The sequence below is a fragment of the Microtus oregoni genome, unplaced genomic scaffold (genome assembly GCF_018167655.1).
Source record: "Microtus oregoni isolate MIOR12 unplaced genomic scaffold, Mior012 000091F_ref0000469, whole genome shotgun sequence".
NCBI lineage: Eukaryota > Metazoa > Chordata > Mammalia > Rodentia > Cricetidae > Microtus > Microtus oregoni.
In genome coordinates this window covers 2,992,092-3,018,942 of record NW_024544600.1, presented here as the reverse complement: position 1 = coordinate 3,018,942, position 26,851 = coordinate 2,992,092, and the positions used below count along the sequence as shown (strand labels likewise).

At 43.3% G+C, this 26,851-nt stretch overlaps 1 protein-coding gene across 1 annotated transcript in view; it reads left to right on the top strand.

The window, feature by feature from the left end:
* The window catches only part of Dnajc7 (DnaJ heat shock protein family (Hsp40) member C7), a 37,946-nt gene that overhangs the window by 4,092 nt on the left and 7,003 nt on the right, over positions 1-26,851 (top strand). The window contains exons 2-8 of the mRNA XM_041644076.1: positions 15,983-16,071; positions 17,865-17,989; positions 18,295-18,408; positions 20,510-20,584; positions 24,135-24,253; positions 25,594-25,747; positions 26,081-26,245. Of these exons, the coding sequence (XP_041500010.1) occupies positions 15,983-16,071; positions 17,865-17,989; positions 18,295-18,408; positions 20,510-20,584; positions 24,135-24,253; positions 25,594-25,747; positions 26,081-26,245 (841 nt within the window). The remainder of the gene's footprint in view (positions 1-15,982; positions 16,072-17,864; positions 17,990-18,294; positions 18,409-20,509; positions 20,585-24,134; positions 24,254-25,593; positions 25,748-26,080; positions 26,246-26,851) is intronic.

Here is a 26,851-nt window from a genome sequence, read left to right as displayed (position 1 = left end):
CTCCATTGTTTCAGGTAGTCTAAGCTGATTATTAGCACACTCCAAAATAGAATTTTGTGTGTGAAAATTGCTTCTATTTAGTGAGTGAGAGAAAGAATGAGAACACTTTGGAGGCCAGAGGAAAACTTGTGGGAATTGATTCTCTGCCATTTGGGTTCCACGGATTGAACTCAGGTTGTCGGGCCTGGTGGCAAGCACCTTTACACCTGCTGAGCCATTTCACTTGTCCCAAAATTGTTTTTTTTTTTTTTTGACTGCCACTTTATAGATTAAGAGTTAAAGTTCAGACATTTCAACAGTTCAACTAACTTAAAGCCTTTGGGGTCCTTGGAAGTTGCTGGCCAATATGCAGTGCCTGTCATGAGTTAAAGGTCTCTGCAGGAGCAGCTTGGTCTCTGTACGTAGCCTTTATTATGACATATTGATGGGTTTCAAGCAGTTCACTAGGAGGAGGCATGTCTTTATTTCATTTTGTATCTGCTATGACTGTACATAGAGAACCGGAAGCATCTGGGAGCTATAGATTGGGAGCTAGGACAGCCTTGCTTGCTTCCCTGAGATATTTCTTTTTTTTTTTAAATTTAATTATTTTATATGTATGAGTGTTTTGCCTGCACGCCATGAAGACCAGAGTGTTGCATCCCGGAACTGTAATTACACATGATTATGAGCCGCTATATGGGTGATAGGAATTGAACCCAGGTCTCCTGTAAGACCAATAAGTGCTCTAAACCACTGAGCCATCTCTCCAGCCCTAATGATCTGATATTTCCATATGTTTTTGTTTTGTGTGTATAGGTGCTTTGCCTGTATATATGTCATGTGCCAGGTGTATGTAGTGCCTGTGGAGATCAGAAGAGGGCTATCTCCTAGATCTGGAATTACAGATGATTATGAGCCACTATTTGAGTTCCGTTGAACTTTGATCCTTTGGAATAGGAATCTGTGCTCTTAACCACTGAGCCGTCTCGCCAGCCCCTGAGCTAATATTTCTGTATCTGTTCCACAATGCACATAAGAACCATTTTTTTTAAATTTACTTTGTGTGTGTGCATGTATGAGTGTGAATGTCAGAAGACAGTCTGGGAGTCAGTTTTCTCCTTCTACCATATGGATGCTAGGGATCAGACTCAAGATTGTCAGGCTTGGAGGCAATCTGCTTTACCTGCTGATCCATCTTTTCACAAAAGCCTGCCTTGCTCCCTACCTGCCTACCTCCCTCCTCTCTCTACCTTCCTTTCTTCTTCAACAAGGCCTTGTTAGGTAGCTTTGGCTGGCTTGAGACTTGCTATGTAGACCAAACAGGCTTCTTTTTTTTTTTTTTCATGATATTTATTGAGCTCTACATTTTTCTCTGCTCTCCTCCCTGCCTCTTCCCCCTGCCCCCTTCAATCCTCCCCCAAGGTCCCCATGCTCCCCAATTTCCTCAGGAGATCTTGTCTTTTTATACTTTCTACTTCCCATGTAGATTAGATCTATGTAAGTCTCTCTTAGTGTCCATATTGTTGTCTAAATTCTCTGGGATTGTGGTTTGTAGGCTGGCTTTCTTTGCTTTATGTTTAAAAACCACTTATGAGTGAGTACATGTGATAACTGTCTTTCTGTGTCTGGGTTACCTCACTCAAAATAATGTTTTCTAGTTCCATCCATTTACCTGCAAAATTCAAGCTGTCATTTTTTTCTGCTGTGCAGTACTCCATTGTGTAAATGTACCACTTTTTTTTTTTTATCCGTTCTTCAATCGAGGGGCATTTAGGTTGTTTCCAGGTTCTGGCTATGACAAACAAAGCTGCTATGAACATAGTTGAGCACATGTCCTTGTGGCATGATTGAGCATCCTTTGGATATATACCCCAAAGTGGTATTACTGGGTTTTGAGGAAGGTTGTTTCCTAATTTTCTGAGAAATAGCCACACTGACATCCAAAGGGGTTGTACCAGCTTGCATTACCACCAACAATGCAGAAGTGTTCCCTTTTCCCCACAGCCTCTCCAGCATAAGTTGTCATCAGTGTTTTTGATCTTGGCCATTCTTACAGGTGTAAGATGGAATCTCAGAGTTGTTTTGATTTGCATTTCTCTGATGACTAAGGATGTTGAACGTTTCCTTAAGTGTCTCCAAGCAGGCTTCTAACTCACAGAGATCTGCCTGCCTCTGCCTCCTGAGTGCCGGGATTGGAAGAGCCATTCCTATTAGGCTCTTGTTATCTAGGGATCTTAATTCCTTTGGGAATTAGGCATTTATCTTTTATTTCTCTGTCCACATTGCTGAGTCCATACTCCGGGCTTTGCAGTAGTTCTGTTTGTTTACTACAGCTTTTTAAGGCTCTTTGGACTTCATAGCCTTACTTAACCAGAGCTGATGGGAACCCTCAACCCAATTAACATTAGGAATGTCCACCTTCTCATAGAATTCCAGGGCAAGCAGCTAGACATTTCAGTAAGTCTGGAAGCCAAATGGGAATTTATCTTTGACTTTAAAGTCAAATTAATGAGAAACACTTCAATTTGGTATACTTTCTGTGTGGCTCAGAGGTAAAGATGTGGAAGATGGAAGAAATGAGTCATGGCTAAGGAAGGGGATAAATTTAGGAATACAGAATCATGAATACAGCAAATTAGTTGAACTCTGATAAAAACTCATAGAAATTTGTTAAATAGTCATTAGTGGAACAGAGCTAGAATATAGGAAGCCTCTTTTCCTTGATGTAGTTCAGACTCGTATTAAACAGTGTTGAGAAAACAGCAATCTTAGGGAAATATTGGGTCAAGTGAGTGGCAGTTGCTCTAGTGCCTGTCACTTGCCAACAACAGGAATTCTGATTGGTCTGAAGCCTCACCTTATTGGACATTCCAGCCAATAAGGAGTTAGCTTAGTCCTTGAAGCTAGTTTTTAAAAAGATTGAGTACTGGACAGCTGCCTTTGGTCTGGACAGCTGCCTTTGGTTTCTTTCTCTAGGACTTTAGAAGACTAGAGAGCAATGATTGGCTGCTGCTTAGGTGCCTTGTCACCTGATACAAAGTCCTGTTGAGAATCATTTTGTAGACCCCTCTTTCACTAATGTTCACTCCTCATTCTCCAGTGTTGAATGATGTGGAAGTTGCGTAGAAGACGGTCCAGGTATTCTTTGAAGCTGTGTTTCATCATTAGGAACAGGGTTCGGAGTGGTTTTTCCAGGGGCCATTCTTTCTACTGGTGTGACAGTTGCTTTCTCACCCCCAACCAGACAGAAACCATAGTTCTTATTTTATACCATGGTGGGCAGAAGTGTGCGTGGTTGGGCTTTTGAGAAGAGTGGTGTGTGATGGGTGTGACTTTTCCAGTTTTGTTTTAAGACCTGATTGATTAGTGTGTGACGGGTGAGGAAGCTAGGTTATTAGATACACAGTGTTGACCATCTCTTCTGAAGCTGTGTTACTTTGGAGGACGGTATGAGGGACAAGCAGGACTCTGCTGTATTTTCTGCCTGAAAGTTTCTGCCTGGGCAGTTTGACAAGAGACAGTTTTAGCCACCTGTTAAATTGAGGACCCAAGAGTACCACTGGTGCGTCCATACTGCCCTCTAGTTTCCATTTCTACCTTCCATCTCCCTCCCCCCAACAATCAGGAAACGTGTGTGTGTGTATGTGTGTGTGTGTGTGTGTGTGTACGTGTGTACACGTGCACATGTGTGCATGCGCACCTGCGTGGAGATCAGAAGACAACATGTGGCAGTCAGTTCTCTCCTTCCACTGTGAGTTTGGCAATAGAGCTCAGGTTCTCAGGTTAGGCAGCACTGTCTTTACTTGCTGGCCATCTTGCCAGCCCTGAAAGCAGGCTTTTAATTGTAGTTCCTTAGCTCTAGATTGTTGAGGGATGCCACTGTCTCTGTCAGGATGAAAGGTGTTGCCAGAGCTGTTAGGGTCGAGCCTGGACCCTGGCAATGCTATAGCTAAGCTCATCCACCATCTTCAGGAGGCCAGTTAAAGAGACAAGTCAGAGTGATTTTTCAGTGTGGCTGTATGAGGAAGAGGAACAAATAAGGAAGTTCAAAGACCTCCTCCCCCCTAGTCCATCAGGTCCTGATCTGAGGTTTAAGTTTATATGGAGGGCAAGAGGTTTGCAAAACTAAGTGTCCTGATTAAGGCGTGTTCTTTCCCAAGGGCACCAATCTCTCCTAACAAAGCAGTCTGACCTCTGAGAGACAAGTTCCTCTCTGGCGGCTGGCACTAGGCCGTAGCCTATTCCTTTCCACGGCTTAAGATACATGGGGTATTCCAATCCACAGAACCATGTGTCGCCAAATAAGCCTGATAGCCAAAAGGAGGTGCTCGGGTATCTCTTTAGAGTGTCCTTGCTCCTTCAAAGATGTCTGCATTGTCATAAAAAGGAGAACCAAAAGATGGAGCATGGGTTTGGGGATATGTTGTCAACATCATGCTCAGGCTAGCAGTGAAAAGCCAATGACGTGTTCTTTCAGAGAGGCTTGTTACCTTATAGTCTGGTCCCCTCTTCCCAGGGGTAAGTACAGGATAAGTAAATGCCAGAACACTGATGCCTGTTACTTGAGACACGAAAGTCACAGTTGAGGTAGCTGTTGCTGTGACTGTTGTTATGCCTGCAGTGATGGGTGCTGTTCAGGTTGGGATTGGATTCATTAGTGCATCACAACCCAGTTTCCCCAAAGACAAGGCCAGCACATGAGCGCCTGGTGTCCTTCCCTGCTCCAGCAGTAGAGAGTGCTGCTGGCTTTGCAGATTCACCCACAGCTCCCCTTAGTGCTCTTGCCCTCTGCTTCTGCCCCTGTTAGGTTTCCCTGGAATGTCCAGAGTACATTTTGACTTCTCCAGTAAGGAATCCATCTTTGTTTTCCACCTTTTCTCTTTTTGGGAGTAAGAGATTATTTTTGAGATTTTTTTTGTTTTGTTTTGTTTTTTAATTAAGGTAGTTTTTTTTGTTTTTTTTTTTTTTTAATTTTTTCGAGACAGGGTTTCTCGGTGTAGCCTTGGAGCCTGTCCTGGCACTAGCTCTGTAGACCAGGCTGGGCCTTGAATTCACAGAGATCCTCCTGCCTTTGCCTCCCCTGTGCTAGGATTAAAGGTGTAAGCCACTACTGCCTGACCTAATTAAGGTAGATTTTTAAAAAATATATTTTTAGTGCATAGATGTTTTGCCTGCATGTACGTCTGTATGAGGGTGTTGGATCCCCTAGAATTGGAGTTACAGACAGCTGTGAGCCTCCATGTGGGTGCTGGGAATTGAATCTGGGTTCTCTTGGAAGAGCAACCAGTGTTTCTAACCACTGAGCCATCTCTCCAACCCCGAGTTTTTATTTTTACTTTTTTGAGACAGCATTGCACACCATAGCCCAGGCTGGCCTTGAACTCTGTAGTAGTAATCTGCTTCAGCCTCCTAAGTGCTGGAATTCTGGGCATAAACCATGTCTAGCTGGGTTTTAGTTGTGCTTTAAAGTGAGAATGGGGTTGCTGATGAGTCTTTCCAGCTTCCCACACAGGCAGTTGCCTGACACCTAAGTCCACCCAGCTCATCTCAACTGAACCTGGAAACAATGTTTATTTCAAACACAAGAGTTAATTCTGTGGGACTGAGAAGAAAGCACAATAAAGGACCTTGGGATGGGGCTGTGCATATTGGGGGAGGTAAAAGGAAAGCAGACACTTCAGGGTGAAGGGAACTGGGTCGCAGTGGCTTTGCAGTGACCAGAGCGCCCCTTGTCTCTAGCTGGTTAGAGAGCAGCTGGCACACAGGGCCTCAGAGACTCTCCAGTGTTTGCAAACTTTTCACAGGTCATATGGCTTTCACTTACTGAAATTCTTCTTCCCCTTCGGTTTTTCCAGACAGGGTTTCTCTATGTAGCTCTAGAGCCTGTCCTGGTACTTGCCCTGTAGACCAGGCTGGCCTCGAACTCACAGAGATCCACCTGCTTCTGCCCCCCTAGTATTGGGATTAAAGGCGTGTGCCACCACCGCCCAGCTCTGAAGTTTTTATTTGTAGATCAGAATTTATTTAATTTTAGTATCTTTTAGAGAAATGGAGTGACTTACTTGTTGGCAGGGTAGGATAGACATGAGGCTGTTAGGCTCTTTTTACTCTAGTCTCATGAAGGTCAGAGAGAGTACAACATGAAACAGGCCTTGTGACATGCCATTGGGGACAAGAGGTCTGGGGAAGGGGGAGGAGGAAAGAATTTCTACTCTGAGACTGGCCAAGATCTCATAAATTCTGTAGGGTAGGGTGGAGGACATTTCTAAGTCAACAGGCAGCTAGTAAATTTGACTGAAGAAGTGAGGTGCCACAGTCTAGAGCAAGGTCTATGTAGAGACAGTGAACATGGAAGAAACACGTGGGGAGTCCTGATGTCCAGGCATATACATGCTGCAGCCCTGGCAACCAGGAGGAGAAAAATACAGTAAAATAGTCTCTAAAATCAAAGCCTTTTTCTGAACACTCCTCTGCTCTACGAAAATTAGAGCATTTTGTCCTCGGTTGTAATTTTAGCAAAATTGGAATTTTTTTCTGCTTAAGAATGTTAACACTCGGGAGGCAGAGGCAGGCGGATCTCTGTGAGTTTGAGACCAGCCTGGTCTACAAGAGCTAGTTCCAGGACAGGCTCCAAAACCACAGAGAAACCCTGTCTCGAAAAAACAAACAAACAAACAAACAAAAAAAAAGAATGTTACCTGAGGGTCTGGAGAGATGGCTCAGTGGTTAAGAGCGCCGACTGCTCTTCCAGAGGACCCGGGTTCAATTCCCAGCACCCACATGGCAGCTCACAACTGTCTGAAGATTCAGTAGCAGGGGATCTGACACCTTCATACCAATGCACATAAAATAAAGTTAAATAAACCGTAAAAAATATTTAAAAAAAAATGTTACCTGAGTTCCAGGACAGGCACCAAAGCTACAGAGAAACCCTGCCTCAAAAAAACAAAAAAAAAAAAAAAAATGTTACCTGAGAATTGAGATTTCCCTTTGTTGGCTTTTGGTCTCATAGATAAAGAATTTAAAAACAGACTCAGAGGAAAGCTTTAAGTTTGAGAGAGAACCCATAGGTAGGTAGAAAACAGGGTAGGCAAGATATAAAGTATGTCTCTGAAGCTAGCTGGATGTGGTTGAACAGACCTTGTGAGTTTGAGGCCAGCCTTTTCTACATAGTTTCAAGACAGATAGCTGTCTCAAAAAAAGGAAACAACAGTAACAAAAATCTCTAAAGCTGCCAAGAGGTGGGGGAGAGCAAGAGGGGCAGTCATGCCTTTTCAGTTAAGGGCCAAAAAAGCCAGCAAGTGTGGCAGTGCATGAGGGCAAGCAGCTGCTTTGTGCTGGGTGGAAGGGTCTTTGAAAAGAGAGTGACAGGGTCCAAAGTGTGAGGGCAGGCGTTCTTGGCCAGTATCCAAAGGAGAGAGAAAAGGGAAGGGAAAGTTACATTTTTAAAGTTAGCATGCAGAAAAGCAGGCAGGCTCAGAAGTGAAGAAAGATCCCAAGTGCCCTGGGAGAGGGCCTCCTGTAGGTTTTTTTTATAAGTACCCTGTTTAAATTAGGGGCCTCGTGTTCAGCCATCTTTTTAGCTTGTGAAAGTGCTGAGGAGCGGTCTCTTGACAGACCCTGTTGGATTAACTCTTAAGGGAAAGGATAGCAGTGTAATGTAGGAATGTAGAATGTCACATCTTAGCTGGTCATTGGTGGTGCACACCTTTAATCCCAGCCCTCAGGAGGCAGAAGCAGGTGGATCGAAGCCCTAATAACTTGACATTTTCATATGATATTTTAATTTTTAAGGAGAGGCCAAGCTGATAATGAGGGAGAGGGCCCATCTTCAATCACCTTTAAGTTTGCTAATGTCTGTTTAGCTACTAACAAGAATAGAAAATATACCAAGGAATGCCAAACAAACAGGTTAAAAAACCTTGGGATCCCATCTCACTCAGACTATTGTATCTCTCTTGATCTAAATTATTATTAGTACTATTGGGAAAGTTCAGTTTGATTAAAAAACGTTTGTCCTGGTTTCCTTTGCTGGGATAAACACCTGAGCAAAAGCGACTTGGAAAGGGAAGAGATTATTTTGTCTTATAACTGCCACTGAGGAAAGTCAGGGCAGACACTTGAGCAGAACCAGAGGAGTGCTGCTTACTGGCTTGCTCAGCTTGTTTTTTAATAAAACCAAGGCCACCTTCCCAGCAGTGGCACCACTCTGAGACTTGCCAACAGGACCATCTTCTGAAGGCATTTTCTCAATTAAGGTTGCATCTTCCCAGATGGCCCTAGCTTGTGTCAGGGTGACAGAAACACACACAAACACTGACCAGTGCAGTGCTCTAGGCAAACCCTCGGAGGAGAAGCAGTGCTGCAGCTGTCGTCGTGCAGAAACCTAATGCTCTCCTGGCTGCAGATGCGCACAGCAGCTTTCATGCAATGGCTGAAGCAGGTTTTTGGGTTTTTTTCCTTCCTTCCTCCCCACAGGTGGTGGGAGTGGGGGTGTCTTACCCCTAGGGGCTGGAGAGATGGCTCAGTGGTTAAAAAGCATTGACTGCTCTTCTAGACGTCTCAGGTTAAATTCCCAGCACCCAGTTGGCAGCTCACAGCTGTCTGTAACTCCAGTTCCAGGGGATTGGAACCCTCCTCTGCCTCTGAGGGCACCAGGCATACAAGTGATACAGAGATTAAAAAGTATTAATTTTGAATGACTTTCACTCACTGAGAAAAAGTATTAATTTTAAAAGACTTTTATTCGCTGGGCCGTGGTGTTGCATGCCTTTAATCCCAGCACTCTGGAGGCAGAGGCAGGTGGGTCTCTGTGAGTTCAAGGCCAGCCTGGTCTACAAGAGCTAGTTCCAGAACAGGCTCCACAGCTACAGAGAAACCCTGTCTCAAAAAAAAGGGGGGGGGAACCTGTTAATCCTGGGTGTGTATAAACATTTTTGTATGTGTACACACTCTAGCACACATGAAAGTCAGAGGATAACTTTGGGGGGTCAGTTTTCTCTTTTTCCCCATATGGGTCCCAGGCTACGTGGTAAGTGCCTTTACCCCTGACCTACTCTGCCAGCCTAAGGAGGTTTTTTTAATTTTTATTTATTTATTATGTATACAATATTATGTCTGTGTTTATGCCTGCAGGCCAGAAGAGGGCACCAGACCCCATTACAGATGGTTGTGAGCCACCATGTGGTTGCTGGGAATTGAACTCAGGACCTTTGGAAGAGCAGGCAGTGCTGTTAACCTCTGAGCCATCTTCTCTAGCCCCTAAGGAGGTTTTTAAAAATTGCTATCTAGCATCTGACAGAGGCTGACTGAAGTTTCTGAATGCCGCTTTAATTGCTAAAAAGTTAACTAGTTGGCTTAAGGTAGAAACTTGCTTAAGTGTTTATCTTGGAGGTATTTAGAAAGGAAATGGACATTTTTATAGGTCATCTAAGTTTAGGATACCTTGCAGTGTCAACTATGTTTTAATGTATTTTTAATTTACTGAGCTGTAAATGTGCAAAGTTGACTGGTGATCATTTGATTGCATGATCCTGCTAAGACCAAATGATTCTGTGGCAGTGCTTGTGGTAGTGATTAGAGCAACAATGAACAGAAGATTCAGAGAGAGAGTACCTGCAGGCTCAGACACGGATGTTAGCGTGCGTGGTGTGTAAGAGCAGGATTTCAAGGCTGCAGTTTGCTTTTTCTTTTTCTTTTTTTAAAGATTTATTTATTGTGTATACAGTATTCTACCTACATGCATGACTGCAGGCCAGAAGAGGGCACCAGATCTCATTACAGATGGTTGTGAGCCACCATGTGGTTGCTGGGAATTGAAGTTGACCTTTGGAAGAGCAGGCAGTGAGTGCTCTTATCCACTGAGCCATCTCTCCAGCCCAAGGCTGCCGTTTTCTGACTGGTGGAAAAAACGTTTGAAAACAGCAGTGCATACCAAGAGAATAATGTGTTCTGCTGTGTGCCTTTGTCAGGAAGGGTGCTCATCTGTGGATGACATTTGAATGTATGCAAAAAGAACAAGTTTTTTTTGGGGGGGGGTGGTTTTTTGTTTGTTTTGTTTTTTTGTTTTTTGGTTTTTTTTTAGAATCTGTTTGCAGCCAGACATGGTGGCACAGGTCTCTAATCCCAGCACTGGGGAAGCAAAGTCAGATGGAGTTTGGAGCTAGCCTGGTCTACATATCAAGTTTTAGGCCAACCAGTGCTACATAGTGAAACTCTATCTCAAAGGGGGGGAGGGTGACTTTGTGTGTGTGTATAGCATCAGTATGGAAGTCACAGGACACCCTTAGGAATTGCTTCTCTCCTCCCATCCTGGGGGCCCCATGGATTGAACTTGGTAGTTAATCTTGGTGGTAAGCATCTTTACCCATGAGCCATCTTATTGACCTGAGTTTTTTCTTTTAATTGTCCTGTAGCCATTTTTGCAAGAATTGGTCATTAGTGATTCCAGTCAGAATTATTCCCAGCATCTTTGTTGAATCCAAGCTGCTGTGCTTATTATGTTTGGAGTTGACCCAAAGATTGGGTGGGGAATTAGATAAGCTAATCTTACATAATCAGGCCTAGTGTGCAAGCCTATAATCTCAAACTATTTGAGTGGTTGAGTTGGGAGTTAAGACCAAGCTTGAGCTGAGCTACAGTGAGTTCAAGGCCAACCATGTGAAACCTAGTGAGATCCTGACTCTAACAAGTATATTTTTGTTCCCAGTAAAAAAAATAAAGCATTTTGTGGTTGTTATATGATTACATGGATTAAAATACTATGCTGTACCCCATAAATATATAATTATGTCAGAAAAAAGTAAAATGTTTAAAAAGTAAAAATTTTAAAGACAGACCAAACAAAACAAAAAATCAAAATTATAGGCTGGGTTAGGGATCCACTTGAAGTCTCGAGTTAAGTCCTCAGCACAAATGAAGCTGAGGGCAGTGGCGCTTGTCTATAAACCTTCAGTTTGGGAGGTTGAGGTGGGAGGACCAAAGGGTCGGGGTCATTCTTGGCTTTGTAGTGAATTGAGGTCAGCCTGGGCAAAACCAGTCAAAGCAAATGAAAACAACAAACCTACTATGAAGGCTTCTAGAAGTTAGGAGACCAAAGCAGTCACTGTGGTACAGCACTGCAGTATATCACTACCCTGAGTCACTGTATCACTGCGTACGTCACTAACTACTGTGCATCACTCCCATGCATCACTGTGGTACATCACTACAGTACACCACTGCATCACTGCGATATATCACTGCATTTCTGCTGTACATCATTGTTGCTTCCTCATCTGGAAGTGGAAAGATGGCTGCAGCATTGCTTTAGAAGGCCTGTGCACATCTTGACTGGAGCTGTCTGAGAGTATGAAAATCACAAGAGATGTATATAGTTGTTAATAATACCATCAGGCCAGTTCTAGATATGGATATTTTGCTTTAGTATTTTAAGGTTTGGTCTGAATTTAATTTGGGGGTTTTAGTTGTTTTCGTTTGTCTTTTTGAGCCAAGATCTAGATAGCCCTGACTGGCTGGAACTTCCTCTGCGTAGACCAGGTTAACCTCAAACTCACAGAGATCCACACCTTTGCCTCCTGAGTGTTGCAAATTTTTGTGCCCACAGAAAATAATCTCAACTCTTCCTTTCTCAGCACTGATGTTTTAGCAGGTACATATTGAAACTTCATTCAGTTATCAAATGAATTACTAACCCTGGCAGTAGTGACAGGTGCCACCTTCAGATTGCCCTCAGTTCCAGTGTTAACAAGCTCTTCTCTTTTTGACATCTCATCTTTCAGTCACTTTGCTTTAAGGGCAGATTGAACAGCTTCAGCTTTCCTCCAAGGCAGGACTTGAATGATTTAGCTAGCTCTGAATTGTTCCTGGTGCCATCCTGGTGGATTCTAAAGATCCACTTTTTCCTCTGCTGGTCTCAAAGGCTCAGGCCCATTGGTTACAGCTTGTGTGTTTGGGGAACTCCAAAATGAAATTAGGCTCCATTTGGACACAGGACCTGGATACAAAAAATAAGCATTTGGGCTAAAAGCACCAAGTGTCTAAGTCTCTTGTCTAGGCAGCTGCTAATAAACTGTGTTTCTATGAAAATAAGTCCTTTTTATGAAACTGGGAATAGCTAATTCTGGACTGATGTGCAGTGTGAGGTTAAGACTTGGCAACTTGTCACAACACAATTCTTGTTCTTTCTGCTGTGGGCTGACTCTACATTACTTGCTTTGTTTGCTCTAGAATGGAATCTACTCACCATTTACTAAATTGAAATGCATTTCTTGGGGGAGGCAAAGTCCAGTTCCCTGGGTCTTACATTTTAAAGAGAAAGAAGCCCCACTTTCTCTGTGACTGGTGGTTAGAGATCTTGTTTAGCTTGATTAAATCCAGGTTTCAAACCTGGATTCAGAAAAATCCCTGGGACAGATTTTTCATGACAGCTGTTTTGTCTTAGTGTAAAGAAAAGTTTATTTATTGTCCTTGCCTTATTTCCAATAGTACAGATCAATTTTAAAGTGCTTATCAATATCACAGAAGTGAGCATTAGAACGCTTAGATAGTAACACATGCAGACTTTGGGGTCTGACAAGCATGGTCACTCTCTGACATTAGACAAGTTACTTAAACTCCAGCAGACTTGAGGTTGTTTTGGGGAGGGTGTGTGGGAACAATGAACCTTACTCGGCTAGTTGTGCATGGAAAGAACCTGGCCAAAATACCTGTTAGTGTATTCAACTGAAATCGTTTAGGTTTATATTAGAAGCCAGCAGTGCCCTCATGCTCCGTGGGAAAAGCGTTGAGGAAAAACCACCATTCAGGAGCTCTTGTTATTAATAAGCCTTGTGCTGCTGGCTCAGTGGCTGAATGCCTTTGGTCTTCCTCAAAGATCTGGCTATTTATTCTTAACCTCTACTGACTGAAAAAGCTAGATTTGAGATAGGTCAGTATCTACTCCAGAGTTTACTCCATTTCTTCAGAGTGTTTTTTCTTAGCTTCTGGAATCCAGTTCAGGGAAAGCCCTTGGAATCTCTTGGCATGTCTGTTGTTAAAACATAGGCTTTTCTTAGAGTTTGTGTAACACTCTGCTTAATTTATGCTTAAAGGAATTTTGTATCTTGCACGGAAAGACTTCAGTTGATTGTCTTACGTCCTGCAAGTGAGGGAGGTCTTTCCTGGGTTCTTTTAATAGCAGATGGCCTTTTTAAAGCATCATGACAGTTGGTATAAAAAGATTTTCAGGCAGATTTCCACCCAGTAAAATAACTGTCAACATTAGTAAGTCACCCCATTTTCCTTCTTTCTCTAGCAGTCTTTTCATCTTAGGGGCCTTACCAGGACAGTGTTGAGGAAGTTTGAAAAGGGAGGACAGCTTTGTCAGTTTGTGGTTTAAAATATGTAAGAAATGAAACACGAATCTCTCGCATGCTGTGTCGTAGACTCAAGCTGCAACCTCCTGCTTCATCGCCAGTGTTAAACTGCTGGGGATGTAGCTCAGTGCTTTCCTAGCTCATACAAATCCCTCGGTTTCATCCCCAGTACCAGAAGGGAGAACCAAAAACTGACTTTTGTCTCTCTTTCAGGCAACCCTAAATTGATTTCCCTTTTGCATGTATGGAGAATAGGAAAGGAAACAAAAATCTCTAAAAGAAATGCTTTCATACTTAGTTATGTTACACTAAAGAATCATCTTTATTATTCGAGTTGGGAAATAGGATGTTTTGAAGTACTTTTTTTCTCCCCCTCCAAGACAGGGTCTTAGTATGTATACCTTACTATATGCTATGTAGACCAGGCTGGTCTCCAAGACACAAAGATCCTCTTACCTCTGCCTCCTGAGTCCTGGGATTAAAGATGTGTACCACCACACCTGCTGCTTAGGGCTACTTTTTTTTGATTGAGGTTAGTAGTTTGCTCTTTTTTTTTTAAATTATTTTATTTTATTTAAAGTTTTATTTATTATGTATGCAATGTTCTGCCTGTATGTCTGCCTGCAGGCCAGAAGAGGACACTAGATTTTATTACAGATGGTTGTGAGCCACCATATATGGTTGCTGGGAATTGAACACAGTACCTCTGGAAGAGTAGTCAGTGCTCTTAACCGCTGAACCATCTCTTCAGCCCCAATAATTTTTATTTCATGTGCACTGGTGTTTTGCCTGCATATATGTATGTCTGTGTGAGGGTGTCAGATCCTCTGGAACTGGAGTTATAGACAATAGTGAGATGCCATGTGGTTGCTGGGATTTGAACCTGGGTCCTCTGGAAGAGCAAGCAGTGTGAGCAAGCAGCGCTTTTAAACTGCTGAGCCATCCATCTTTCCAGCCCCAGTTTGCTTTTCACAAACACTGTTGTGTCTTGACTTGATGAATGGTAAAAAGGGCAGATGCGCATGGTGTGAAGAGAGAACGCTGAGAGAGAAGCACTTCCTCCAGCATTCTGGGTCTCTGCTGTCACTCAGCTCCGTCTTCCATTGTATATACCCATATGCTTTTCACTCCTTTGTCACATGCTTCCCACTGGCCTCCATTGACAAAGGGGAAACCACTTTTCAGGAGGCTCAATTATTAAGATTCTTAAGGCTGAACTGTTTCATATTGAGAAGTTGGTTGCCCTGAGTGGAATTACCTGAAAATGTTTTTCCTAGAAAGTTTGCAAATGTAGACATATTAAAAGTTTGTAAGCCTAGCACTTGGGAGGCTGCAGCAGAATTGCCACAAATTCAAGGATAGTCTAAGCTACATGTAAAGACAGCGTCTCAAATTTTCAAACCCAGCCCTTCAGAAACAAAACTAAAGAGGGGCAGTAGTTGTGACATACTGGAAAAGTTCACTGTTGGCTTTCAGCGCCTCACTTACAAAGCATGTGTGTAGTGTGCACAAGGCCCAAGAGGTTTGAGCTTTTAACAGCAGAGAGGAAAAGGAAAATGAGCTGCTTGAGGAAATGTCGAAATGTCTCCCGTGGGAGGGGCTGTAGGCTGGAATAACAAGCGAGATGAAAGACTATGAAGTTTGTGTTATTGTTACTGTTTTGGTGTTTTTGTATTTTTTTTTGTTAGGATCTATTTTTTTTTAAATATTTATTTTATTTATTTATTATGTATACAATATTCTGTCTGTGTGTATGCCTGCAGGCCAGAAGAGGGCACCAGACCTCATTACAGATGGTTGTGAGCCACCATGTGGTTGCTGGGAATTGAACTCAGGACCTTTGGAAGAGCAGGCAATGCTCTTAACCACTGAGCCATCTCTCCAGCCCCTAGGATCTATTTTTACTTTATGTATATGAATGTTTTGCATGCAAGTATGGATGTGCACCACTTGTGTTCCTGGTGCTTTCAGAGGTCCAAAGAAGCCATTGGATCCCCTGCAGCTGGAGTTACACATGGTTGTGAGCCACCATGTAGGTGCTGGAAACTGAACCCAAGTCTTCTGGAAGCAAGAGCAACAACTATTCTTAACTACTATGTCCTCTTTCCAGCCTGGTTTGGTTTTTTTGAGAGTAGATCTCAGATAATACAGGCTGTCTTCAAAGTTGATGTCACCAGGCTTGGATTTGAAATCCTGATCTCCTAGGAGACTCTGCATCCTAAGTGCTGGGATGGCAGGCTTTTGACACCATGCCTAGCAGGCTTTGTTTTGTTGTATTGTGTTGGGTTTTTGAGACAGTCTCAATCTGTAACCCACAATGGCATGGAACTTACTGTGTAGCTCAGGCTGGCCTCAAATTCAAAGCAGCCGTTCTGTCTGAGCCTCCCCAGATTGAGGAATTTCAGGTGTGAACTCCTGCACCTAACCGAAAGTTCTCTTGATTTGTTTGAATGTCTCTGAATAGAATGTAAATGAGCTGGATTATTTTACTGGGCTCCTTTGTGTCCATTAGTGTGATGGACAGATCTGTAAATCACTTTGCGTCATACTAAGTTGAAGCTTGGCTCTAAACCTCAGACTGCTCCTGTGAGAACATAGAGGTCATCCTTGAAGTATAGTAATGTAACTCTTCTTTTCCTTTCCAGGGAAGCGGAATCCTTCAAGGAACAAGGGAATGCATATTATGCTAAGAAGGACTACAACGAGGCTTATAACTACTATACAAAAGCCATAGGTGAGAAGGATCTGGTCATTGCAGTAGATAGATTTATTTGCCGGATGCTGTTGTAAGCACTTTTTGCTTAGTGAGCTGGTGAACTCATGACCTGATCATCTTGGGATCAGTAATTGTTTTCTAGCTGAGATAGATGCCCAGCACATACATCTGATTGTCAGTGCTTCCTTCTTCTATCTTAGGAAATGGCCTTTGAGGATAAAATTGAATCTTGTCTCCATGCATTATGACAGCATTTTTTATTTTTTATGAGTTTCATGTAGACCAACATTAAACTTGCTTATAGTTGAAGATGATCTTGAACATACACAGCAAGAGTTCTTGTTTTGTTGTGTCATGTTGAGGTGCTGGGGATGAAATCAAATTGGATGAATCATTGCTCTTCTCCATTTCCACAAATAGAATTTTGGCTGTGACCTTTAGAGAGAGTGTGTCAGCATGGGAAGAGGTTACATGCAGTCCATGGTTTCTACTGTTCTCTACCCCCATTCACCCCTAGCCTATTATTATTATTATTATTATCATTAGTTTTTCAAGACAGGGTTTCTCTGTAGCTTTGGAGCCTGTTCTGGAGCTAGCACTTGTAGACCAGGCTAGCCTTGAACTCACAGAGGTGCTGGGATTAAAGGCATGCGCCACCACCGTCCAGCTTAATGTTTTATTTTTTGAAATGGGGTCCCTGTATTTACTCCGGGCTAGCTCAGAACTGGCAGAAATCTTCCTGCTTTGGCCCCCCCATTCTCAGTTCCCCTCAACATGTTTATATTTGATTCTCTTGATCTAGGTCTCTTATCCCCATCCCCCCCTTTTTTTTTGGTGTGTTGTGCATGTGTGCGTGAGCATATATAGGCCAAGGTTGATGTGGGGAGCATCCTCAATTGCTGTTCCATGCTATTCATGGAGGCAGAGTCTCAATCAAATCTAGAGTTAGTTGATAGTCTCGATGGCTAATTTTCTCAGAGGGTCCCCTATCTCTGCCCTTTGAGGTTGGAGTTACCAGCAGGTCACCCAGCATTTACTTGGGTTTTGGAGATCTTTTTTTTTTTTAATTTATTTATTTATTATATATATAATATTCTGCCTGAATGTATCTCTGTGGGCCAGAAGAGGGCACCAGATCTCATTACAGATAGTTGTGAGCTACCATGTGGTTGCTGGGAATCGAACTCAGGACCTTTGGAAGAGCAGCCACTGCTCTTATCCTCTGAACCATCTCGCCAGCCCCAGGTTCTGGAGATCTTGATGCTGATTCTCACACTGTATGACAAGTATAACTATTGAGACAGCTCTCCAGGCCTTCCGTGAAATAGTTCTGTAAGAGATGGCCCTGTAGTTTTAAATCACCATGTGCTGAGTTTTTTGTTTTGTTTGTCTGAGGCAGGGCCTCACTATGTGTAGCCTTGGCTGTCTTGGAACTGGCTACATTGACCAGGCTGGTCTTAAACTTAATCTTCTACTTCTGTGTCTAGAGTGCTGGGATTAAAGATGTAAACCACCATACCCAGCTGAACTTTTTTTTTTGCATGAATATTTTTATATTTTTAAATTTTTTGTGTACTGAATGCTTTGTATGTATGCTTGTGTACTGCGTATGTTCATGGCACCCAGAAAAATCAGAAGAGGGTATCATATCAGATCACTTGGAACTAGCATTGCAGATGCTTGTGAGCCACCATAAAGGTGCTGGGAATCAAATCTGAGTTCTCTGTAAAAGCAAGAAGTGTTCTTATTCACTGAGTCATCTCTGTATCCCTCTGTGCTGAACTCTTTGTGTTCTGTTACTTTTCCTGTAGATATGTGTCCTAAAAATGCCAGCTATTATGGTAATCGAGCGGCTACACTGATGATGCTTGGGCGGTTCCGGGAAGCTCTTGGGGATGCACAGCAGTCAGTGAGATTGGATGACAGTTTTGTCCGGGTATGTAATGTGTCTACAGTTCTGTTCTTCTAGCCCAGGGTTTCTAGTCCTGCAGATCATTCTCTAGGGTGCTGTTCTAATCAGTGCAGATGATATTGTACAGTAGTATCTCTGCCCTGTAGCTGCTAATCATCAGGAACACTTCCTCTTTTCATTTGGACAGCCACAATTCCTGACTGTGACCGCTGTCCACCGAACCACCACCCTACCTTTCACCATGTGTTGATTTGCAGAGCATTTGTTGTTGGGTTTGATATGGCTCTGCAGTCATATTCCTTTCCTTCCCTTTGTGCTCTTTCTTTTAGGGACATCTCCGAGAAGGCAAATGCCACCTCTCACTGGGGAATGCAATGGCAGCATGTCGCAGTTTCCAAAGAGCCCTAGAACTGGATCATAAAAATGCCCAGGCACAACAGGAGGTGGGTCTGATCTGCTAGTGTGAGAGGTGGCGGTGCCGTGCCTCTGGAAGGAATAGTGACCCAAAAGGCAGGACTAATGGTCCCCCTTCACCAGCAGCAACTTAGCTGACTTTAGACAAATGCCATAGTCTCTGGGACTCTGTTTCCTTAACTGTTGAATGGGGTGTGAGTCTGTAAAAAGTGGAAGGTTTCTGAGATGACAGGGTGAATAGCCGATGCTTCAAGGAACTAAGTTGAGTAAAGTTAAAGCCTTTGGGTGAATTGAAGCTGGGATGTAGCTCAGGTGTAGAGCACTTGTCTAGCAAGTTGTGAGTCCAGATTTTAGATCTTGGTGCTGTCAAAAAGAATTGAAATGTGTTCAGATCTGGCTTAAGTTGGTAGCACACGTCTTTCAGTTCCACCTTCATGCAGTTGGTGCCTGGATGCATTTTAGCAGGCATCTCAGAACTGCCCAGTCTCTAGCGTACATTGTCTCTTTTTTGTGTAACTCATATAGCTCCTGTCTTCCTAACAAAAAGTTCAAATTAGACATAAAGTTTGGGTCTTGCCCTTTCCAGTCTCAGGGCTTGGAATGTAGCTTAGCAGGCAGAGTGCTTGGATAAGGCCTTCGGTTTGATCCCATTTCCAATTAAACCATATGTGGTGGTGCATATTTTGGAATTTCAGCTACATAACATGTTTAAGACTAGTCCAGGCTACATGAGCCCTTGTCTCAAACAAAAGAGAGTGTCTCCATGTAGCCCAGGCTAACTGGCCTTTTCCTCTCGGTGCTGGGGAGGATCTTTATTGTCACTAGCAGTTTTAGAAAATGTTTAATTTAGTTCTCATTTTTCTTCCTCCTTTGTGTGTGTGTGTTAGAAATCAGTGGGTTTTTGTGTGTGTGTGTGTGTGTGTTTTGTGTTTTGTTTTAAACCTATGTGTGTACATGTTCTTGTTTATATGAGGGCAGGCTTGCACTAGCTGTGGCAGTCATGTTGGAGGTCAGAGTTGTTGTCTTAAAGGTGAGCTCTCACCTCCCACCTTGTTTGGAACAGGACCTCCAGTTTTTGTCTTTCTGATGAGGGTCTCACTATGTATCCCTAACTGGCTTGGAACTTGCTCTGTAGACCAGGCTACCCTATGCCTCTTAAGGGTTGGGTTTAAAAGTGTGGACTACCATGCCCAGAAAGACAGGGTCTCATGTTTGCTTGCTACATACTCCAGGCTAGCTGACACTCCAGCTATTAGAGAGTCTCCTTTTCCCGCCCCTATCTTACCATAGCAACGCTGGGTTTACATATGTATACATGTATAACATGGGATTTGATCTCAGGTCTTCACACTTGCATGTCAAGTGTTTACGCACTGAGTCATCTCTCCAACCTTGTTTTGTTTTTTTAATTTATATATGTATGCCAGTAGAAGCCTTGTGCCTACAGAAGCCAAAAGAGGGCATCAAACCCACTGGAGCTGGAGTTTCAAGTTGTGAGCAGCCCAATATGGGTACTGGAACTGAACTCAGTACTGTGGAAGAGCAACAAGAGCCCCTAACCACTGAACCATCTCTCCTGTATCGTGCTCCATGCCTCCCCCACCTTTAATTGGATTTTTGAGAGAGTCTCTCTGTATCTCAAACTGTCTTAACTCACGGTGTAATACAGACTAACCTCAAACTTGCTATTCTCCTGCCTCAGCCTCCTAGTGCTGGTCTAGACATACACCAGCATGCCTGGTTCTTTGGTGTGACTTTTTTCCCTTCTTTCATTTTTGACACAGGGTTTGACTATGGTAACTATCTGTGTAGCTCTGACTGGCCTCACACAGAAATCTCCCTGCCTCTGTGTCTCAAGTGCTGGGGTTAAAGGCATGTACTACTATGCCCAGCTTTAGTGTTGCTGTTGACAATCTCACCATGTAGCTCTGGCTATCCTGGAACTCACTCTGTAGACCAGGCTGGCCTCAAACTCAAGAGATCTGCCTGCCTCTGCCTCCCCAGTGCTGGGTTTAAAGGTTTGTGCACCCACACCTTGCTTCAGTGATATTCTTGAAAGAGCAAATACATCAAGGTCTTAGTGAATTTTGTGATTGATTAACCTAAACTACTTTTTTTTTTCTGGTTTAGTTCAAGAACGCCAATGCAGTCATGGAGTATGAGAAAATAGCGGAAATGGATTTTGAAAAACGAGATTTCCGGAAGGTAAAGTAGAAGTGATAGAACCTGCCTCCTCGGTGCTGCTGTCCTACAGAAAAGGGTAGCATAGTACATGCCATTTGAATTTGGCTTTTGATTCTTTTTCTCTCTTAAAAGTACTTTTTGTTAAGTTGTTTATTTTCTTAATTATACTTGGCTTTTTGATATAAAGCAAAAATCAGCCTGCTTTTTCCCATTGGTTATGTATGGTCGTATCTAGAAGGAAAAGCCAGTTGGAAATACAGGGGTCGAATAATCTATTTTTATCTGATTGTGAGAGTTAAACTCTTCAGTGGAGTAGATGCTATAAATAAGAGTATGGAGAAGCCCTTGTTTATGTTTTTGGGGAGTATGTGTAATCTGTCACCACTACCTTTTTGCAGCAGTCTCCCAGCCTCAGCCTTTCATAGTACTTGATTGCAGCATGAGCCACCACTCCCTTTTTGATGTTATTTTGGGTCTTGCTCTGTAGTCCAGACTTGCCTGAAACTTGACAGTCCTCTTGCTGCCACTATACCCAGCTTGGTGTTAGACTTTAATAAATATTATAGTGTCTGGTAGTTTTTGACAGTCGTGTGTTAAAGGGGTTGATGTATCTGAAATAGGGAACAAGTATGAAAGTTCTAGACTCTTTCTGGATCTTGGCGTTAAGCCTAAAGTATGGGTCCCATTGTTTCTTAGGTGGTAAAGAACTAGCTTTCACTGAAGAACCAAAGCAGGAAGTGGAAGGCCAGCAGACATCAAAAGTCATGATCGGGAGTTTTTTTAGGATCATTTGACAGAGATTTCAGTTCAAGGGAGGGAGATATTGCCTCATATGTAGGCGTTTGCTCAGGGCTTTCCGTAGCAGGAATTGAGTAAATGTTTTGAAGAACAAGTAATCATCCTTCCTAACCCTCATATTCTGAGGGCCTTAATCAGGAATTAATATATCTGACTAGCTTGTGCAGCATCCCAATATTCACTTAGTATCATCCTCCTGCTCAGTGACTTTGATAATCATAATGTCTTTGTAGTGTGGTTCTTGAGTTTGTTGTGCGTGTGTGTGTTTGGAGAGCAGTTCTAACTACTGTCACGTTTTTTCTGAGGCTCACATAGACAAAAGCTTTGTCTTAAAAAGCAGTCTTTTGGATTTCTTTTCTCACTTGCCTACTTTGGAGCCAGAATCCTGAGTTTGTGACAGAAACCTCTGTTTCTGACATCCCAGCACACACACACACCCACTGTAGCTCATGGTGATGTCACAAATGAAGAATTATGATCCTGGCAGGGGAAACAGATGAACTTGGAAGAAACAAAGATCTTCTTTGCCTGCAGCTGTCCCTACTGGGGACATGGTGGGGGGTAGGAGATGGAGCACTGAGCCTCCAACTGATGCTCCTCACGATGAGCAGAGCTAGCTGTGCATGGAGCGCTGTCCTTGTGAAACCACGGGGTGTGGCTGCTGAAGTGGTGGCTAGCTTTTCCCTCTCCTCCTCATCCTTTTTCTCTTTGAAGAAGTCAGTACCACAGCTCCACCTACGTGATACCTCAGTTGTCATCACTGTCCTTAGAACACCCAGTGACCTCTGCCGTCTTGTCATGGCTTTGTTGACAGCACAAAACTTCTCAGTGAACAGCTCAGTGTCTCACTATTTACTTCCTTGTTTATGGGTTTTTCTTGTTTGTTTTCAAGATAGGGTTTTTCTGTGTAACCCTGGCTGTTCTAGCGCTAGATCTGTAAACCAGGCTGGCCTTCAACTCACAGAGATCCATTTGCCTCTGTCTTCTGTGTGCTGGGGTTAAAGGTGTGCGCCACCACTGCCTGGCTAACTAGTGGCTCAGTTCTGCACTCCGATCTTCAGGCAAGCTTTATTTGTTAGATTACAAACAAAATCTCTCTACTTAGGCCCTGTGGTCTGCCCCCTGTCCACCAGTGCTGGGGTAGTGCTCAGTATCAAGCATGGAGGCAAGAGCCCTCACTGAGCTGTATCTCAGCCCCATGCTGTTCATGTCGCTTCCATTCTCTTGTACCATGTTGTTGTACATACATACATCAAATACAGATTCTTAGTTTTGCTTGCACGAAAGGTAGCGTATTGTTCATATTCTGTACATTTTCCCCCACTGAGTAGGTCTTGACGTCTTTCCACAGTAGTACATGGAACATTTGTGCATTTCTACTTTAGAGTTACAGAGTCTGCCATTAGAGCAGTCTACGTTGATGAAAGTTATTTTTCCTTGCTTTTAGGATTCATATTCAGTCTTAAAGATTTCTCCTTTGGCCCGTTATTCTTAGGGGAGAATGTGAGTTAGTGAGGATATCCCAGGAATAGCAGCTTAAATAAGAAGTGAAAGCTCAGAGAACAAAGTTGTGGAAGGAAGGAAGGAAGGAAGGAAGGAAGGAAGGAAGGAAGGGAAGGAAAGAAAGAAAGGGGAGTGAACCACGGAGGCTTATGTGGCTGAAAGTGAACTCACTGCAGTTTTGCTCGGTATGCGGTATGCGTGAGATACTGGGCTGGTGGGAGAAGTCACGTGGCAACCCTTAGGACCCTTGCAGGAGGGCTCTTTCAGTGCAGGAGTTTCTATACTAAAGTAAATGTAAGAAGGGCCAACCTGATAGTAAGATGTGAAACTTGATGGGCGTGGTAGCAAACTACTTTAATCCCAGCATCCAGGAGGCAGAAGCAGGCATATCTCTGTGAGTTCAAAGCCAGCCTGATCTACTTGGTGAGTTGCAGGGCACCTAGAGCTGGACAAAGAAACTGTCTTTTAAGTGTTTTCAAAAATTAACTGATGTGTATGAATATTTTGCCTCTGTGTATGTCTGTGTACTGTGTGCATACCTAGAACCCTTATAGGCCAGAAGAGAGCATTGGATCCCTTGGGACTAAAATTATAGACAGTTGGGAGTTTTCATGTGGGTTCTGGAAATTGAACCCAGATCTTGTGGAAAAATAGCCAGTGCTCTCAACCATTGAGCCAGTTCTCCATGCCCCCCCCCGTCTTTGAATATGTGAGGCTGCAGTCCCAGGAAAAGAAGCAGGAGTTTCTGTGCTGCGTGCAGCATTGACTCTGTGCCAGGTTATTTTCGCCATTCTTGTCTTGCTTAACAGGTTAAGCCCTAACAAACAATGACAGTGGTAAATAACAAACAGTGTTTGTGAGACGACTGTGAGCTTTGATCGTAGTCACTGGGTTCACACCATGGAGGCTGCTTAGCTTGGTTAAGGTTAGAGACTCTGGAGTCCTGCTGTACTTAAGGTGGAACTTGGGTGACCTAGAACCTTGCTTGGTTCTCCATCCCTTAGTCTTCTCATCACTAAAATAAAGGTAATGATATCACTTATTAATTCTGTGCTAATAAAAGTACTTAGTGTTAGCTGTCATTGTATGACTCTGCTGTTTTCATTTCACTGTTTTCATTGATTGTGTGTAAACTTTGATATTACTTGACTGCTAAGCAGTAAACCCAGGTAATGTCTTCGAGCACTGAGTCTGTTGTTGTGACCAAACTCAAGTGAAGACATTTCTGGAGTCCAAGATGAAGGGCTTATTTGCTTTCCTCTTCCTTTAGGTGGTTTTCTGCATGGACCGTGCCCTAGAATTTGCCCCTGCCTGCCATCGCTTCAAAATCCTCAAAGCAGAATGTTTAGCAATGCTGGGTCGATACCCAGAAGCACAGTTTGTGGCCAGGTATGCAATCTGGCCAGTTCATCACTGAGATGCAGATAGGACTGCAGGTACCGGCTGGCTGCTCTCTACATGGGAGCTGCGGGTGTGTCAGCTAGGCTTGTTCAGACCTTCCTGGAGCTTAAAGCCAGAGGTTAAACCAGAGTAGATCCAAGACCCATAGGTACGAAGAATGTAGTGGTGTAGCAAGTGCTTGAGCGTATGGAAAGAATGTAATGTGTGAGAGTTTGTTTTAACCTTTATTTTCACGCATATATAGGCTAGAAGGACAACTCATGGGGAGCTGGTTCTCTCCATCCTCCCTATGGACGGTTTTGGGGATTGAATTTAGGTGGTCAGGCTTGGCAGCTAATGCTCTTAGCCAGTGAGCAGTTTTACCAGCCTGGGCTTGTTTGTTTGGATGCAGTCATTTCTCCTCCAGGAACCTCTTTAGCTATCCATATAGTAACTGTTTTATCTTTTGTAGGTCATGGGTCTATATTGCAACTGCTCAGCTCTCTGCCCTCTGCCATTATAGCACAGAGGCAGCCCCAGATAATCGCTGAGTTGGTGTAAACCAAATTTTATTTACACAAACCAGTGGCAGCGATAAGGATATTAGTGGTAGAGTGCTTGTCTAGTCTGGCTTCAGTCCCAGTACCGTAGGAATGGTAGGGAGGCAGTGGCAGAAGTTCTGGAATGTTGTATGGCGCAGTGGTTGAACTTGTGCTTAGCGTGCACTAAGCCTTTATTCCACTCCCTATTACCAAACACCTAGCACTAAAATATGAAGATAGAAAAAGAAATGAAAAATAGTAAAAGAAAGGACTTAGCTCTGTAGGCAGTAGTTTTCCCGCCCCTCTTCTAGTTCAATAAAAGATTTTGAGACACACCCAGGCTGTGGTGGTGCACACCTTTAATCCCAGCACTTGAGAGACAGGTAGGTCTTTGTGAGTTTGAGGCCAGCATGGATGGTCTACAAAGTGATCTTCAAGACTGTAACCCAGAGAAGCCCTGTCTTAAAAAAAGAAAAAAGAAAGCATACCCAAAAGATAAGATTATGGGACAGAAGAAATATATTGGGTGGGAATGATAGGGAAAAGAGGTTGGGCTCAGTGGTAACGTGCTTGCCTATCATGTACAAGGCCCAGGATTTAATCCCTGGTACTGTGGGAGGTGGGGAGAATGAAAAAAAAATTGAAGATAACTATAGGTAGTTTATTTTAACCTGTTTGGAGGTAGTTCTTGGGAATCTGTTTACCTGTGGGCACTTTGAATATTAGAGTCATGATTGAGGAACAGTGTAACCACATGGTAGAAATGGTCACGACAAACCATGGCTGAATGTGTCTTTTTTGTTGCAGTGACATTTTACGAATGGATTCCACCAATGCTGATGCTCTGTATGTCCGGGGTCTTTGCCTTTATTATGAAGACTGTATTGAAAAAGCAGTTCAGTTTTTTGTGCAGGCTCTCAGGATGGCTCCTGACCACGAGAAGGCTTGTATTGCTTGTAGAGTAAGTTCTCAACATGGTGATCTAAGAATCAGAATGGGAATAAAGCTTCCTTTCATAGCTTAAGTTACAAGTGAGACTAGGGCCCTAGCTCAGTGATAGGTGACTGTTTATCATGCCTGGGGCTAAGTGGGAAAAGAGGAGAACAAAGATGCTCGCTAGACTGGAAGAATTGAGAATCTAAAGGAATGTGACAGCTCCACCTGTCAGTTTGTCAGAAGCATCCCTGAGTAGTCTAGGTAGTGGGAGACTTTCCTACCTGACTGTTGGGATTGAAGAAATTGAGAAAACTACCTTCACTGTTGAGTGAACTGACCACCCCTTGCTTTTCTCTAGAATGCCAAAGCCCTTAAAGCCAAGAAAGAAGATGGGAATAAAGCATTTAAGGAAGGAAATTACAAGCTAGCATATGAACTGTACACAGAAGCCTTGGGGATAGACCCCAACAACATAAAAACAAATGCTAAACTCTACTGTAATCGGGGTACGGTTAATTCCAAGGTAAGCATTTGGTCTGGGATGTCAGAGGTCTTTGGAGATCTGCTCAGCAAGAGTAAGCCCGATAAAAGAGAGGAGGGTGTCCTGTCTTGTGAAGAACTACCTTCTGAGAAGCAAACTTGCCTTTCTTTGTGGCATTGAGAACTTGAGGGGCAGCTTGGCAGGCTGTCCCTCCTGTCATTCCTCGGTTGTCTTCTCTCTTGTGAGAGTAGCTAGCGGGTCTGTGCCATTTGACCACGGGATTGTTTAATCTTCAGGAGTGAGATAGAGGAAATTGGCAGTCTTAATCGGGCTTTTAAAACTTCCCAAATAATGATGGTTACCATGTACAGCTGAGAATGACCATAGTTACCCAGTGACCCTGTGCACATAAGAAAGATGAGGCTTCTGTTCCTATAGAGTTGTAGTGGTTAAAAATTGCAGTCTTTCTGGTCCCTGTAGTTGGCCTGTGGAAGAGTGGGGGGTGGAACCCACCCTTGTGTTTGCTGTGTTGGTATCTGTGCCTTTTATCACATAATAGAGAAACCAGTTTGAAATTTGGTGTCCTTAGTACTCTGCCTTTCCCAGTGACCAAAAACAAGAACATAGTAAGGCAGGGAACACAATAAG